At 46.0% G+C, this 14,684-nt stretch overlaps 1 protein-coding gene across 1 annotated transcript in view; it reads left to right on the forward strand.

The window, feature by feature from the left end:
• The first annotated feature begins 8,633 nt into the window (after positions 1-8,633).
• LOC135907947 (streptococcal hemagglutinin-like) overlaps positions 8,634-14,684 on the forward strand; it is a 47,301-nt gene continuing 41,250 nt past the window's right edge. The window contains exon 1 of the mRNA XM_065439762.1: positions 8,634-9,166. Within this exon, the coding sequence (XP_065295834.1) occupies positions 8,634-9,166 (533 nt within the window). The remainder of the gene's footprint in view (positions 9,167-14,684) is intronic.

A 14,684-nucleotide genomic window follows, 5' to 3' on the forward strand; every position in this document is an offset into this window, starting at 1 on the left:
AGAATGCTGGAGCACTACTGACGCTTTTCGCTTCGCCGTTAGTGGCGCGCTGTTCATGCACCAGCTACCCATCCGTTTGGCAGACTAAATGAGAACGCTAATTCACGTTGACGCAGTACGTAAAACGTTAGCTCCCTAACTAAAACTGTGGCACTAATGGTGGCCAGTGACTGTCGCACGAATCGTCGCAGTGGTTTTTGAGAAGTTTATAGAGATATAGAGGAAGAAAAAGATTTCGCTTTTGCCCGCACTTGGAAGCAGTGACGCGACAGCTCGGGAATAAATGTAAAATTTAAGGATTAGAGCCGTTCTGCATTGTACTAGCTAGAGCATACAGATTGTTAAACTATATTTTTGTATACATTTAAAGAGTCCCGGGACCACATTTTATGGGACTGGAGAAATGCATTGAAAGTGAAAATAGGCTATTTCAGAAATACTTTGCCGCAAAAGAAGTACTTCAGTGCTTTCTGCACAAGCGAAGTTATTGGCAATCGAAAACGGACTCCGCTGTGCTCCCATTCCTTCTTCAATGTCTTGCCCTGCGAAGGCTACGGCGCAGTCGGGCGTGCCCACTGCGCCCACTTCTGAATCTCACCGTGGCGCGCAGTTCAAATTTCATTTTCGATGTTCAGGTAGGGGTCACGACTTCCGATTTTGGTGCCTACGACGCGCTAACCATAAGCCAAACGCGGTTGTCCTCAGCGAGCCGCGGTGCGCTTATCCAGTGGACTCGTGGCGGCAACCCGCCGCGGCCGCGGTTGGGGACTCTGCGTAGCCGATCGCAGCGACCAGTGGGGTGGCATAAGCTGCTGTGAACATCAGCCAGGTTGGGCGGTCGTAAGCGGTGCGTGGAGCTCGCACGCGGACCGCGAAGTCACCTTTCTGGGCAAACGCATTCTTTTCTTGGAGAAGCCTGCTCCTCACTTTCTTCTGGACCCTTTACTCCGCAATAAAGTGGCCCCCCATATGCGGTTATGTACGCGCGACGCCACATGAGAGAGGCGACGCCAACAGCGTCTCTGTCTGCACGGTGGATCACGTGATGCGCGGAGCCTATATAATACCTGTGCCTCACGAGCGAGGTTAATGTCATTATAAAAGTGTAAGACCTTCAGTTTCTTAATGCCATTATATTTCTATCGCTGCTACAAGCGCATACCTAATGACATTAAGCGTTGCGATGGCTATAGTTGCAGTGAAACGGTTGTTTGCTTGCGTATCCTAATACAATAAAAAAACAGTTATCTAAAGAGCAGATGGTTGAGAAATAGCGTGAGAAACATTAATCGGCGTATTGTATGTAGTTTGCTTCAGTAATGCCATTGTTGCACCCAGCCGTAAACTGTTTGAAGCCAAAGCTAGCTCGACGGCCAATCAATAGCGTAGCCAAAGCATTGAAATCGGAAAAATAGTGCTCACAGCTTCAAAGCTCTCAAGCAGCGATCCTGAAGAATTTGACCGTGTGCTCCAGTTTGTTCTGGCGTATGTGCTTCTTTGAGTCGATCATCGTCGAGAAATTTGAAGGCTTCAGTATTAGGCCAACAAGGCAAGGAGCCGCCGCCGTGCAATCGAACAGCTTCTCCTGGCTAGCGCGCTCACGATTAGTGCTCTAGCCGTGAGTAGCAGCAAGGTCGCCTGCTGATCTCTAAGAAAATAAAGAGTTCATTTTAAAAAAGTTACAAATATATTAGTTGTTTTTATCAACAAGTTTGCTTAATATCATGAGAATTTGGTCACTACGGCCACGGCGGGGACATTGTAAACGAGAGTACGCATTCGACGGCCAAGTGAGTTGTAATAATTGTAAGAACGCACTACGCCGCGAGAAAGAGCAATTCTTTAAAGAAAGTGAAGAATATATTAATTGTTCTTTACTAAGAGTTCATTTAGTCTCGTCAGAATGTGGAAACATTGGGATCGAGAGTACGCATTTGACGGCAAAGTTTGTTACGAAAACGCACTACGTCGCGAATGGCATTAAGCTTTGATGCCATTGAGCATGTCCGTATGGCACCACGCGGATGCCATTAAAGTTTAAGGCATTAGCCAGTTAATGTCATTTGTACCGTAATCTGATAGTACGCTTACCAGCGCAACCCACGTCATTATTTCTACTCGGCACGAGCCGTGCCCTTTCTCTTTATTTTTCCCTCTTTGCTCTTGGCGTGCCTTTATAAGCAAGCGCAATAAAGGACGCAAGCAGTTTTTCGCCCTTCACCATGTCGGCCATAACGTACGGAACGTTACATCATTGTATGTGCCCATGTGGCTGGGATATAAGAGGCGTTCGCTGAATAAAAGAAGGCTTCTCGATCACCCGAAAGAAAGCGTCCTGACTGCGTTCTTGGGACACGGGGTCTCATCGCGACACGAGCTTTAATGATATGCTGCATAGGCAAGTTCAGCCAGGCATTCGACTCTACTCAATAAGAAATTTGTGCATTATAAGAGTTGAACGTGGAAAAAATTTCAGGATGGCGGAGTAAACATCCCTGTCGCTTAATCCAAAAGCAGAGACCGCCAACGAAATTGGTTGCGTTCCTCTTATCCTGCAAAGCGCTAAAAAACAAAGACGAACATATGCGTGTAATAGTTCTCTTTCCATCAAAAAGAAGAAAACTTAGATCAGGACAGCCTCCGCAACTGGGAAACTAGGCCACTCAAACACGAAGGAGGCGCTTTCACCACTTCTATGAACTACACAGCTAAATAAGAAGAGCGGGCGTTAAACAATCATAGCAGCTGCTTGCGCCATCGCGCTCTCCAACTGTGGCGTTCTCCACTTCTGTGGCATGGGCCGCAAAGAGAACTCATCGACGATCACGCTACTCCCTAATGCAAAATCTGGGCACAGGTCTATACGTGTTTTCATTTCGTGATATATTTGGTGGCGCGGACAATCTGTCTCGTGGGGCGCACTGCAAGGGAGCGAAGTGTTGCGCGACTGCCTCGCTAAGTGGGAGAAACAGTGCGGTGGTGACGCGTTGGCGCGATTCGCAGCCGCCGCCGCAGATAAACACCCGCTCATGCAGCGCTTTGTTTCCATATATGGTATCGCTGGACGCGCTTGCCCCATGCCTCTTACGCCATCTCGTAGCGGTCGTCGCCACAGAGGCCGTCTTGCACTGAGCTTTGTTCTCACGATTTCGCCATACCTCCTCCTCCGCTTCCGCCTCATGGTTCCGCTGCACCCTCCTCCAGCGTTTTCCTCCTCGTGCTCTCTTCGCTATCACCGTCTTTCAACTCGCGCTCCCCCCCCCCCCCCACACACACACCACTGCGCTCCGCGTTAACTGTTTCATCCTTCGCTATGCCCGTTCACTCGGTTATGCCGGGGGACGCCGACGCTAAACGCATGAACGGGCGCCGAAGTCCTGCGCTCTAGAAAAGCATAGCAGCAGAGAGGTCGATTGATCTTCGGCTGGCAGTGCGCTGGTCCGAAGCTCGAATAATCGCAGTACTATGAGGGTCTTTCTTTTTTCATTTGTAAATTGCTCCCAAGACATTTTGGAATTGTGGCAAAGATCCCGGTGGACATCAAAATGATCAGGAAAGTGAGCCCATAAACAGCGAACGCTCTCAAATTACATAAACCATCGAAGATAATTGTCTAAAACTAATTGCATAGCTCTTGTGAAGAACATAAATCAAATGGACACGCAGCATTACATACGAAATACGCTACTGGCGTCGATAACGATGTTTCATTATTGCGGCAGGACTGCGGCACGTGGGCAGGACTTCGCCGTTTTGGAAGATCCAGCATACGAGCGTTTACGAAGATAGCGGCGGTGACTCGACGGAATAAGGCCGACGGAAATGATGATAGCTCGACTACGACGACGGTATCATGATGAAGAGGACGCCCCGACAACGGAAATAACGACAGCGTGACGCCGACGGCGCGACGCTGTGGTCTGACAACACCCGACTTACAAAGAGCCTGATGGCAATGTCAAGACAACGTTGGCACACTGACACTTAATTCTCCGCTCGCTTACTCCGTGAAGAACAGAATACTCCTCCTCCGGCTTTGAAGTATGCAGATTCTACGCACTGTGGTAGACGTTCCAAACAAACCAGTTGTGAGCCGGCAAGATGAAACAGCGCATCTCGGCAAGATGCGAGTTGCGCACTTCGGTGACGATGGCGCCCCGCATTACTGTATCGCAGCCTTCAGCCAAGTGGTCGGAAAAGCTTGACACGTACAGCGCCAACCCCGGCAACAACTAAAAATTTGGACTGCAGAAAGTTATCGCGAGAGCTCGTGCGTCGCAAAAAGTTGGTTGCATTGGCACGAGAGAAGTACGCGGGCGATCGAGGCTGGAAACTACCCCGACCACGAAGGCTAAGAGAGAGAAAAATAAATACATTCTGTTTAAAAAGTCGCGGCGCTCAGCGTATGCTCAAACTCCGCGCTTAATATCCGCAAGTGGTACACTTTATCTCTCAGCCACACCGCCGACGCTACGGCAGGGAAGAGAAATACAAGCAGAAACCATTTCACGATGACTGTCGACGCTTTTGCAATTAGCATTAAAGTAATTAATAAAGAGAAAATCGGACATCCACCCGTTCGTAGCATTTGCTACAAAGGAAACCCATACAGGTTCCTCGAAAGAAAAAGTAGAAGGAAAACTCGTCCTGGTCCGCGACTCGAACCCGAGACCACCGCCTTTCCAGGGCAACTACTCTACCATCTGAGCTAACCAGGCGGCTGGCAGATGGCAGGGCGAAGTCTAATTTGTCAACGACTCGAAGCAAAGGCAAGAGTTTGACGTAATAGTTCTGCGGAAACCCGCAAGATGGAGAGAAGTAATTAATAAAGAAAAAATCCCACATCCACCCGTTCGTATCAATTGCTACAAAGAGCGGCGAGTCCCGGACCAGCACGAATTTTTCTTTAACTGCGAGGATTTTCTTTCGAGTAACCCGTACGGAACTATTACGTCAAAAACATTCAAGTAATGTAGCGACACAGCACACGTAGCGACACACGACGCAGTGACGACGATGGAATGACATCGATGAAACGAGGAAGCCGGTATGGCAATGGCGGCGTGAAATCAATTTGATAACGACGGCTGTATGACCGCGACATGACGACGTTGGAACGACCTCGATGGCATCACGAGCACATACGTAGCAGCCCAAGCTAATAGACAACGGGGTTCACTGGGTCGGCGTGATAGATTTAGATTAGATTAGATAGATAGATAGATTTAGATTAGATAGATAGATAGATAGATAGATTTAGATTAGATAGATAGATTTAGATTAGATAGATAGATAGATAGATAGATTAGATTAGATTAGATTAGATTAGATTAGATTAGATTTAGATTTAGATTAGATAGATAGATAGATAGATAGATAGATAGATAGATAGATAGATAGATAGATAGATAGATAGATAGATTAGATTAGATTAGATTAGATAGATTAGATTAGATTAGATTAGATTAGATTTAGATTAGATTTAGATTTAGATTAGATAGATAGATAGATAGATAGATAGATAGATAGATAGATAGATAGATAGATAGATAGATAGATAGATAGATAGATAGATAGATAGATTTAGATTAGATAGATAGATAGATAGATAGATAGATAGATAGATAGATAGATAGATAGATAGATAGATAGATAGATAGATAGATAGATAGATAGATAGATAGATAGATAGATAGATAGATTTAGATTAGATAGATAGATAGATAGATAGATTTAGATTAGATAGATAGATAGATAGATTTAGATAGATAGATAGATAGATAGATAGATAGATAGATAGATAGATAGATAGATAGATAGATAGATAGATAGATAGATAGATAGATAGATAGATAGATAGATAGATAGATAGATAGATAGATAGATAGATAGATAGATAGATAGATAGATAGATAGATAGATAGATAGATAGATAGATAGATAGATAGATAGATAGATAGATAGATAGATAGATAGATAGATAGATAGAAGCTGCTGTTGTTGCTGCTGCCGCTGATGATGATCATGACCAACTTCCGGAAACTCACTTAGACTGGACCTCAGTACACAAACGGATGGAGGGAAACAAAGCAGCACACGCTGTGTCCCGAGGACACGCCTGCCGCGCTTTCGTACCTTGCGGGGTCCAACCGGTAAGAAAGGTGGAAGAAATCCTTATAAGGTAGTCAGCAATCCTCCAAAATGAACATCTTGAACGGCGGCTGTATGCCCCGCCACACACACATTTCTGCAAAGGAGAAACACCCTCCTTCCGTCGCCTTCAAACTACCACTTATATCCAGGAAATTATCGTGCACCGCATGCACCCAACACGCTTCCTCTAGATTTGCCCGTTTTGTAACGTCCCAGATACACTGCCTCGTATGGCCTTGGAGTGTCCACATCAAGAAGGCTCCACAGGCCACGATGACACGCAGTTAGCACCGCGAAGCCGATAAGAAAAAAAAAACAGTGATATATCCTAGAAGAAGCGTTTGAATAAACCATCCGCAACTTCATTGAAACGTGGGAGGCACTGCTCGCTACGTCGATCACTAAAGACCTGCGAAGCCTGGTGGTCAGTGCTAAAGCGGTAATCTCCAGCAGTTTCCTGGACTAGGGGGACCGTCCACCTCGGGTTGGCAAACATTAGTCTTTGCTAGCTGTTTCATCAATCAACGTTTATTTCTCTATGTGGGTGCGCCTAACGCGCCAAACTTTTCAATCGCCAAAGAGCCAGAGAAAGCTATCGCTTTAAAATGCGACGACACGCAATAATGCTACGGCATGCTTCGGCCATGCTTGGCCACTAACTTGTCTTTGCTACAGGATTCGGCCACCCATTTTTGCCTATCCATGAATTCCCGTTTCAGACCTATCAGCTCTCAAATCGACAAACAAAATGAATAATAGCGGTGCTTTATCGAATAATTTTGTTGCTTACGTGAAGTGAAACAAAGCGATAGCCCAAATCCTGACTCGTTGCTTACGAGCTTTACGAGTTACCAGGAATTAAATCGAAGTTGGCGTGTTAGAGCTGTCGCTTCGACGGGTTCCGCCCAGATAAGTTGGTGCTATCATTTTTGTTGTCGAAAAGCTTTTGGGGCATGTTCCCGCGGCGCGCTATATCTGCGTAATACCGTACCCGACACAAACCCAAAACGCCTTCCGGGTCTGACGCATGCGCAATGGCGACGACGCTATTTCATTGGTGTCGCAGAAAGTTTTGGACGTCCCTATTTTAAAACTTATCGTTTGAGGGGGTAGGGTCGCTCCTCGCGCGGGTGAAATGAGGACACAAATTTTGGTTCCTTTTCGTTCCTATCTTTCAAGTGTCTAACGCTGCCTTCGTTTATGCTATTTTAACCACAGCAGCTGCTGCTGCTAACACTGCTGTTGTTTTACCTCAACTGCTCTATACTTGTGATACGGCTTTCTCTTAACTCCCGCCACACAAGGACCTTTGCTATCTTAAAATACAAAACTACAGTGCACATTCACCTGCGTGTGCTGCTATCCGTTTTCTATATATACAAGTACCGCTTCGAAACGTGAACCAAACCTTGTAAGTTAGCGGTGTGTTCGCTTCGTTCCTTTCAGTTTTTTAGTGCGCTGGAGAAAGTTGTTGCTGTACAGTAAGTGGCTTGCTGTAAACTAAAGGCGGTTAGAATTCCAATTAAACACGAAATTAGTAAAATCTGAACTGCTTCCTTTATTATTTTTTATTTTATCACTTATAGTAGCTTTGCTTTGAAGTCACAGTGGAGCTGAGAGCGCAAGAGTCAATCTGCAAGGGCAACACCCTGTTCTAAAACTCGTTGTTCCTGCGTATTACAACACCGGCACGCGCAAAAGATTTTGGGACCCCAATTCTGAAACTCGTATTGTTGTTGCTGCTGCTATTGTTGGTGTTGCTTAAACGAAAACAAACTCGACACTGAATACAAATGTTTTCTTCTTTTTCTCGAAAACAGATTAATCTAGCGCATCAGCGAATGATTATCTAGTACCGCAGGCAACATTGCAAGCCTTTGAGTGCATGCTGTAGCTAAATAAAGCAGCAGCGCATAGGACAGGACAAACGGAAGCGTATGGGTAGCGCTTAGTATTCTCCTTTTACATGTCTTATAACGTATGTGGTTATTCTGTTTAGCTACAACATGTACCAAGCAGCCCAAGTAATCATTCGTTTAACGTTCATTATTGCGCAGAATACTGCGCCAGTTATCAAGTCATTCCTGTGCATTGTGGGAGAAGGTGAAATTTTTTTATTATTTCATATATTGAGGTGGTATTTCTAGACAAGCTGTCAGACATCATTCAGGCTCATTTTATTTATTTATGATATAATTATGTCGTTTTTTAATAATTTCTTCGTACTGGAAGAACGGTTAAATAACTGCTCAGTACGTGTCTGTACTCGGTTAGTCAATGTCACAATTACCGACTTCACAGGAGATCGTATTCGCAAAAATGAGATGACCTAACATTTCGATAGCCACATCTAAGCCGTTTCGTTTATGCATATTCGCACCTCTTGTCTCAGGCGGTAAAAGTGGCCAGTCATGTTATCGAAGGATTGGGACTTCTTAATTGTCACTTTCCGGTCGGGTCCGCGTTGCCATTTTATCTTTATGCATAGGCGCGCTAGCGCGAGCCCTAATTTTCCCGTTGGCGACAACGACGACAACGAGGGCATTTTCTCGCTCAAGAAAAGCCAGTACCAGCAAGATTCAGAAAACGCCGAAGCAACTCTGCACCGTTGCATCATGTACTCTCCGTACTCGTCGCCACGCGGATCCCGATACGCGAGCACATCGCGCCCTTTCAGCGCGTCTGTGTCACCCGTGCACACGCCTTCCCGCCGGTTCATGTCTCCGAGGATGAAGCTGATGCCAGGCAGCGCAACCACCTACCGCCTGCCAAGCTCGGCGTATTCGCCACCTCCGACCTACTCGAGATCCGGGATGCAGCCGGTGACGGCGTCCTCCAGCGCGTCTCCAACTGGATCGCTCCGGTCGCTGACCATGGTGGCACGACCGAGGGACAGCGCTGTGGATCAACTTCAGTTGTCCCGGTCCTGGTCACGCTCCCCCTCCCGATCCCGTTCCAGATCCGCGTCCATGTCCTTGTCGCCGTCGCGGCATTCCCGTTCGAGGATACCGTGGTAAGCGCACCCTTCCTTTAGAAGCCGATTGTCAACACCTCTATAGTGGCGACCTGATAACACTCGATGAACCTATAGAAGTAGCACACCCAAACGTCTTTGCGTACTTGAAGCCCCACGTTGAAAGCTTTTTACAGGCTTGAGGGTGGAATGGCGCACGAAATACCCTTGACACACCCTTATATTCGGCAGTATTTTCTTTTAAATAGGTGCGTAACTTCAGAGGGACACTAAAGTCAAAAATGATTTCTTCTGCATCAGTAAATTACCGTTCTACAACACCAAAAACACCACTCTTGCAACGATAAGACGTTTGGTAAGCTAGAAAAAGCGCAAGAACGAAATACGGATGGCGACGCCTACTTAAGTTCCCGCACCGGGAGGCTCTGACGTCTTTGATTTTGATGGCATCTTCTAGGGCCAACTAATTGTATGTAGCGGTACAGAATTACTACATTGTGTTCTAAAGGAACCAAATATTAAACATGGCAAGTTTCGGGAACCTTTATTCAGCCAACGCGGCCCAAATGCGAAAACACACTTTGGGATCCCTGACGTCACACTGACGTACCAGCGCTGGGGTTTCGGCGCGAAATTCAAATACTGATACTTGTACGTTCATTTCCTCATCTAATGATCAAACTATCTTTTTGATATAACTGCCTTCAGGGTTTTTAAACAATGCTTCATTAGTCTAAAGTGATTTATTGTTTCGCTTTAGTGTCCCTTTAACGAAAACTCACGTTTTCGTGAACGTTAAGGCGTTTAAGAGTGTATATACGAAGGGCACATTTCGTTAGACATAATAAGACTGTAAAGGTGGAGGGGTGTATTATTTTGGCAATGCAGGAAAGATGATGATATTATAAAATCATTTTTGCAAATCTATTTTGAGGTAACGCACAATTAAAAATTCTGTTGCTCGCTAACGCACAATGGCAAGCACTAAAAGTTCGGCAATTGTCCGCAGGTGACCGTGCACATATGCATGACACTCAGGCACTCACCTTTCTGAGTGATGCCCTCGAATTCGTGGCTTTACAGATTAGGCGACTCTTAAATATGTCTCTAGAAGTGTGCTGCAACTCGTAAAAGAAGTCAGAAACAAGTTGTGCTGCATGTGAAATGTTTGCTGTGAAGTGTCCGCTTTGCGATCATGATTTACCAACGTTTTTTAGATTATAAGTTGGTGAGTTAGTGCCAAAACGCTAACATGGTCGCATTGTATTCTTGATTTCACTTGTTTAGAGAATGTTCAGTTAGGTTACGAGGGATGCTTCAAAACAGATAGATTGTGGTGCCTTGTTGAATTATAATTTTGCTCCTGCCTTAATAGTTTAATTTTCTCATTACGCCTATCAAAATCTCAAACTGCTAAGGCTCTTGAGATGTTGCGCATTCCACTTTCGCAAAGGACGTATCTTCAGTGCGACACCCATTTCGAAGGATGGGAATTATGTATGTACATGCTAAAACACTCCTATAAGTGCACAATGGTTTATAGTGCAGACACTGCTTGCATGATTCTGCATACCTTTTGCGGTCTTCTTTACACCCGATAGATTTGGTCCCATAACAATGAGTCCCATATTTCTAAAACTACTGGTTGTTTCGACAGCCCTCAGAACAAAGGCTTAAAAAGAGAGATTAGAAGGGCTGCGCTTTGAGTAGGATCACTGATCGGAACAACGCCTTTTTAAGGTTTTTCTCTCGCGCATTGTCATCAGTGCGACAGATCATCACTGCCATTATCTATCAACAACACTTGAACTTGCGCTGTTGCATTTTTAAAAATACTTTTCTCTGATCATTAAAAGGCCAGTTGCTAGTCAGGTCATGGTTCCGTCGTTTCCGTACCTTTTTTAGTATTTGTCCTTCGCGCTGCAGAAATAATGAACCAATACCCCCAACTTACTTATCTTACCTTTCGCCTAAACTATATTCAAGTTCACACTAACAGGGAACTCTACAGAGGCTAGAAATACTTACCTCACTGATCGCATCTGTGACAAAAGATTTTGCGTCACATATGACGCTAATACTGTAGAACTTAGTGGAAGATACGCGGGTACCAGCGATTATTCTGGAATATTCGACGACTGATGTATAAAAGCCGATGCGCTGTTAAGGTTGGCGTGGTGTAGCACCCTGTGCAAAAAGGATGCTCGACCACAATGTCTCATCGAAACGAAGGGTGAATTCCTAATTTGCCATGGTTCTCTCGAGTGGATGACCGGTCTGGCAGGGCTCCGCAGTGCTTACAGGCCCTTTTGTTTTTGTGCGTGGAAACCCTTTCCGCGAAGCAGACAGGACCCCGGGATGCCACCAGCAGAAACACGCTCGTGAAGGCGTCAACTGGGACAATGGATTAGCCGCATATCCTCAACCAGATGCCCTTTCCACGAACTGTCAAGCTCTACAGGAGTACTTCCGCGAACCAACGTCGCCTACAAGAAAGGATCAAGCCACCCCTCCCGGACCTACAGGCTCACTGAAAGTGAGAGCAGTTGCAAACCCACGACGAGGGCTTACTACGTCAACTGGGAGGGCTTACCACGCCAACGTCGCCTAGAATAAAGGAAAAGCGTCTCCGATCCCGGACCTGCAGGTTGGTACCTGCGTAGGCGGGCCTGTACCGGCCCACTGAAAGTGGGAGACGCCCATCCACAAACCAGACTCAGTGCATGCCATGTGACGTTGACGTGTGCAAGATGCCACCCACGATTTTAGCGAGCCTATTTAAAGGGGCTCCGCAATGTATTTTTACACTTCATTCTCTTTTTATCATCTTTCACCAACCTTTGAATAAACCGTGCAAGTTTCGCACTAGAAATCATCTCGTCCTTGCCTGGTCGCCGTGGTCTACCGGATGCCTGCAGCCTGCTGACAACGCCACGCTACACAATAGTAACATCGGTCGAGCTTCGATAAAGAGGCGTCGGAACAACTCGGCAGCGGTCAGGTGCGCTACCCTGGACAACGCAACAGCGCTTGACCACTGATCAGATTTTGACGATCGGCGACTGTGTTCGCCGCCATCATTGTTCTTTGAGTGTAGCCTGCTTTTGAGGGCGGAAGTTTGCTCAATAAAACGCTAGTTTCGTTAATCACAGTTTTGCTGCCTTCTTCACCGTCAATACTACGTGACAATATACATGATGGGGTTAAATTTCCGAGTCGCGCAGCAGAAATATTAAATTTTTTTTGTAGTCATTGAAAAACGGCACATACGCGGTCCATCTGTGGGGCAGCTCGCTAATTATTCCTGTGCCGGTGGAACCCTTGTGACGCTGCCCAATTCCGCGCGAGACCGGAAAAATGTTAAATAACTTTTTTTTTCGTCATTGAAGTGCGGCACATACCCCGTGACCCCAGTTCTTGTTACGTTTATTTATATATTGCAATACCATGAGGGCCCGAAGGGCATTATAGAGGGGATGGGTACAGTGTGTTCACACAATCGCAACATCGTAAACAATAACGACATTGTTATGTACGAAAATCATATAATAACTAATAATTAACAGAGCAGGTTATTCTAGCAGTGGTCAGGACCAGAGGCTCTGACTGATGATATCGTAAGCAACATAACTGTGCATGTAAGATACAGACATGATTAAATTGATAAATAGCAGTGCAGGTTATTCTGATAAGTGGTCAACAACGGCAGCATTTGAGTGACTGTGCGCCTTCAATGCTGCCGATGGCACTGGGTAGATGGTTCCATTCCGAGCTAGTCGTGGGTATAAGTGAATCATGAAACAGGTTTGTATGACAAAAAAAAATTGGAGGCTTATCAAGGTTAAGCCCAGTGGATGCTTAGCGTATCCTTAGCGTTTGGAGGCATCTTGACCGCATACACGCCCGGCGCAAAGATGCTGGCGCAGTTGCGGGCACAGAGACTGACGCGACGGCGGGCGCGCGCTGCTTTATCCCTGACGTGACGTCACATATTACGTGATGCAGCGATGGTGGCGCCGCCGCCGCGTCGCGCGCGACGGCGCGAACCGAAGCGTGCAGGCCTCCGCCGGGTGATTCCGACGGCGCGATATGAGGCCCCATCTGCAGCCGGTGTGACGTCATCACGTGGCGTCACATCATGTGATCTCATCATCATCATCAGCCTGGTTACGCCCACTGCAGGGCAAAGGCCTCTCCCATACTTCTTCAACAACCCCGGTCATGTACTAATTGTGGCCATGCCATGCCTGCAAACTTCTTAATCTCATCCGCCCACCTAACTTTCTGCCGCCCCCTGCTACGCTTCCCTTCCCTTGGGATCCAGTCCGTAACCCTTAATGACCATCGGTTAACTTCCCTCCTCATTACATGTCCTGCCCATGCCCATTTCTTTTTCTTGATTTCAACTAAGATGTCATTAACTCGCGTTTGTTCCCTCACCCAATCTGCTCTTTTCTTATCCCTTAACGTTACACCTATCATTCTTCTTTCCATAGCTCGTTGCGTCGTCCTCAATTTGAGTAGAACCCTTTTCGTAAGCCTCCAGGTTTCTGCCCCGTAGGTGAGTACTGGTAAGACACAGCTATTATATACTTTTCTCTTGAGGGATAATGGCAACCTGCTGTTCATGATCTGAGAATGCCTGCCAAATGCTCCCCAGCCCATTCTTATTCTTCTGATTATTTCCTTCTCATGATCCGGATCCGCCGTCACTACCTGCCCTAAGTAGATGTATTCCCTTACTACTTCCAGTGCCTCGCTGCCTATTGTAAACTGCTGTTCTCTTCCGAGACTGTTAAACATTACTTTAGTTTTCTGCAGATTAATTTTTAGACCCACTCTTCTGCTTTGCCTCTCCAGGTCAGTGAGCATGCATTGCAATTGGTCCCCTGAGTTACTAAGCAAGGCAATATCATCCGCGAATCGCAAGTTACTAAGGTATTCTCCATTAACTTTTATCCCCAATTCTTCCCAATCCAGGTCTCTGAATACCTCCTGTAAGCACGCTGTGAATAGCATTGGAGATATCGTATCTCCCTGCCTGACGCCTTTCTTTATTGGGATTTTGTTGCTTGCTTTATGGAGGACTACGGTGGCTGTGGAGCCGCTATAGATATCTTTCAGTATTTTTACATACGGCTCGTCTACAGCCTGATTCCGTAATGCCTGCATGACGGCTGAGGTTTCGACAGAATCAAACGCTTTCTCGTAATCAATGAAAGCTATATATGAGGGTTGGTTATATTCCGCACATTTCTCTATCACCTGATTGATAGTGTGAATATGATCTATTGTTGAGTAGCCTTTACGGAATCCTGCCTGGTCCTTTGCTTGACAGAAGTCTAAGGTGCTCCTGATTCTATTTGCGATTACCTTAGTAAATAGTTTGTAGGCAACGGACAGTAAGCTGATCGGTGTATAATTTTTCAAGTCTTTGGCCTCCCCTTTCTTATGGATTAGGATTATGTTAGCGTTCTTCCAAGATTCCGGTACGCTCGAGGTCATGAGGCATTGCGTATACAGGGTGGCCAGTTTCTCTAGAACAATATGTCCCCCA

This window comes from Dermacentor albipictus, chromosome 1, assembly GCF_038994185.2.
Source record: "Dermacentor albipictus isolate Rhodes 1998 colony chromosome 1, USDA_Dalb.pri_finalv2, whole genome shotgun sequence".
Lineage (NCBI taxonomy): Eukaryota > Metazoa > Arthropoda > Arachnida > Ixodida > Ixodidae > Dermacentor > Dermacentor albipictus.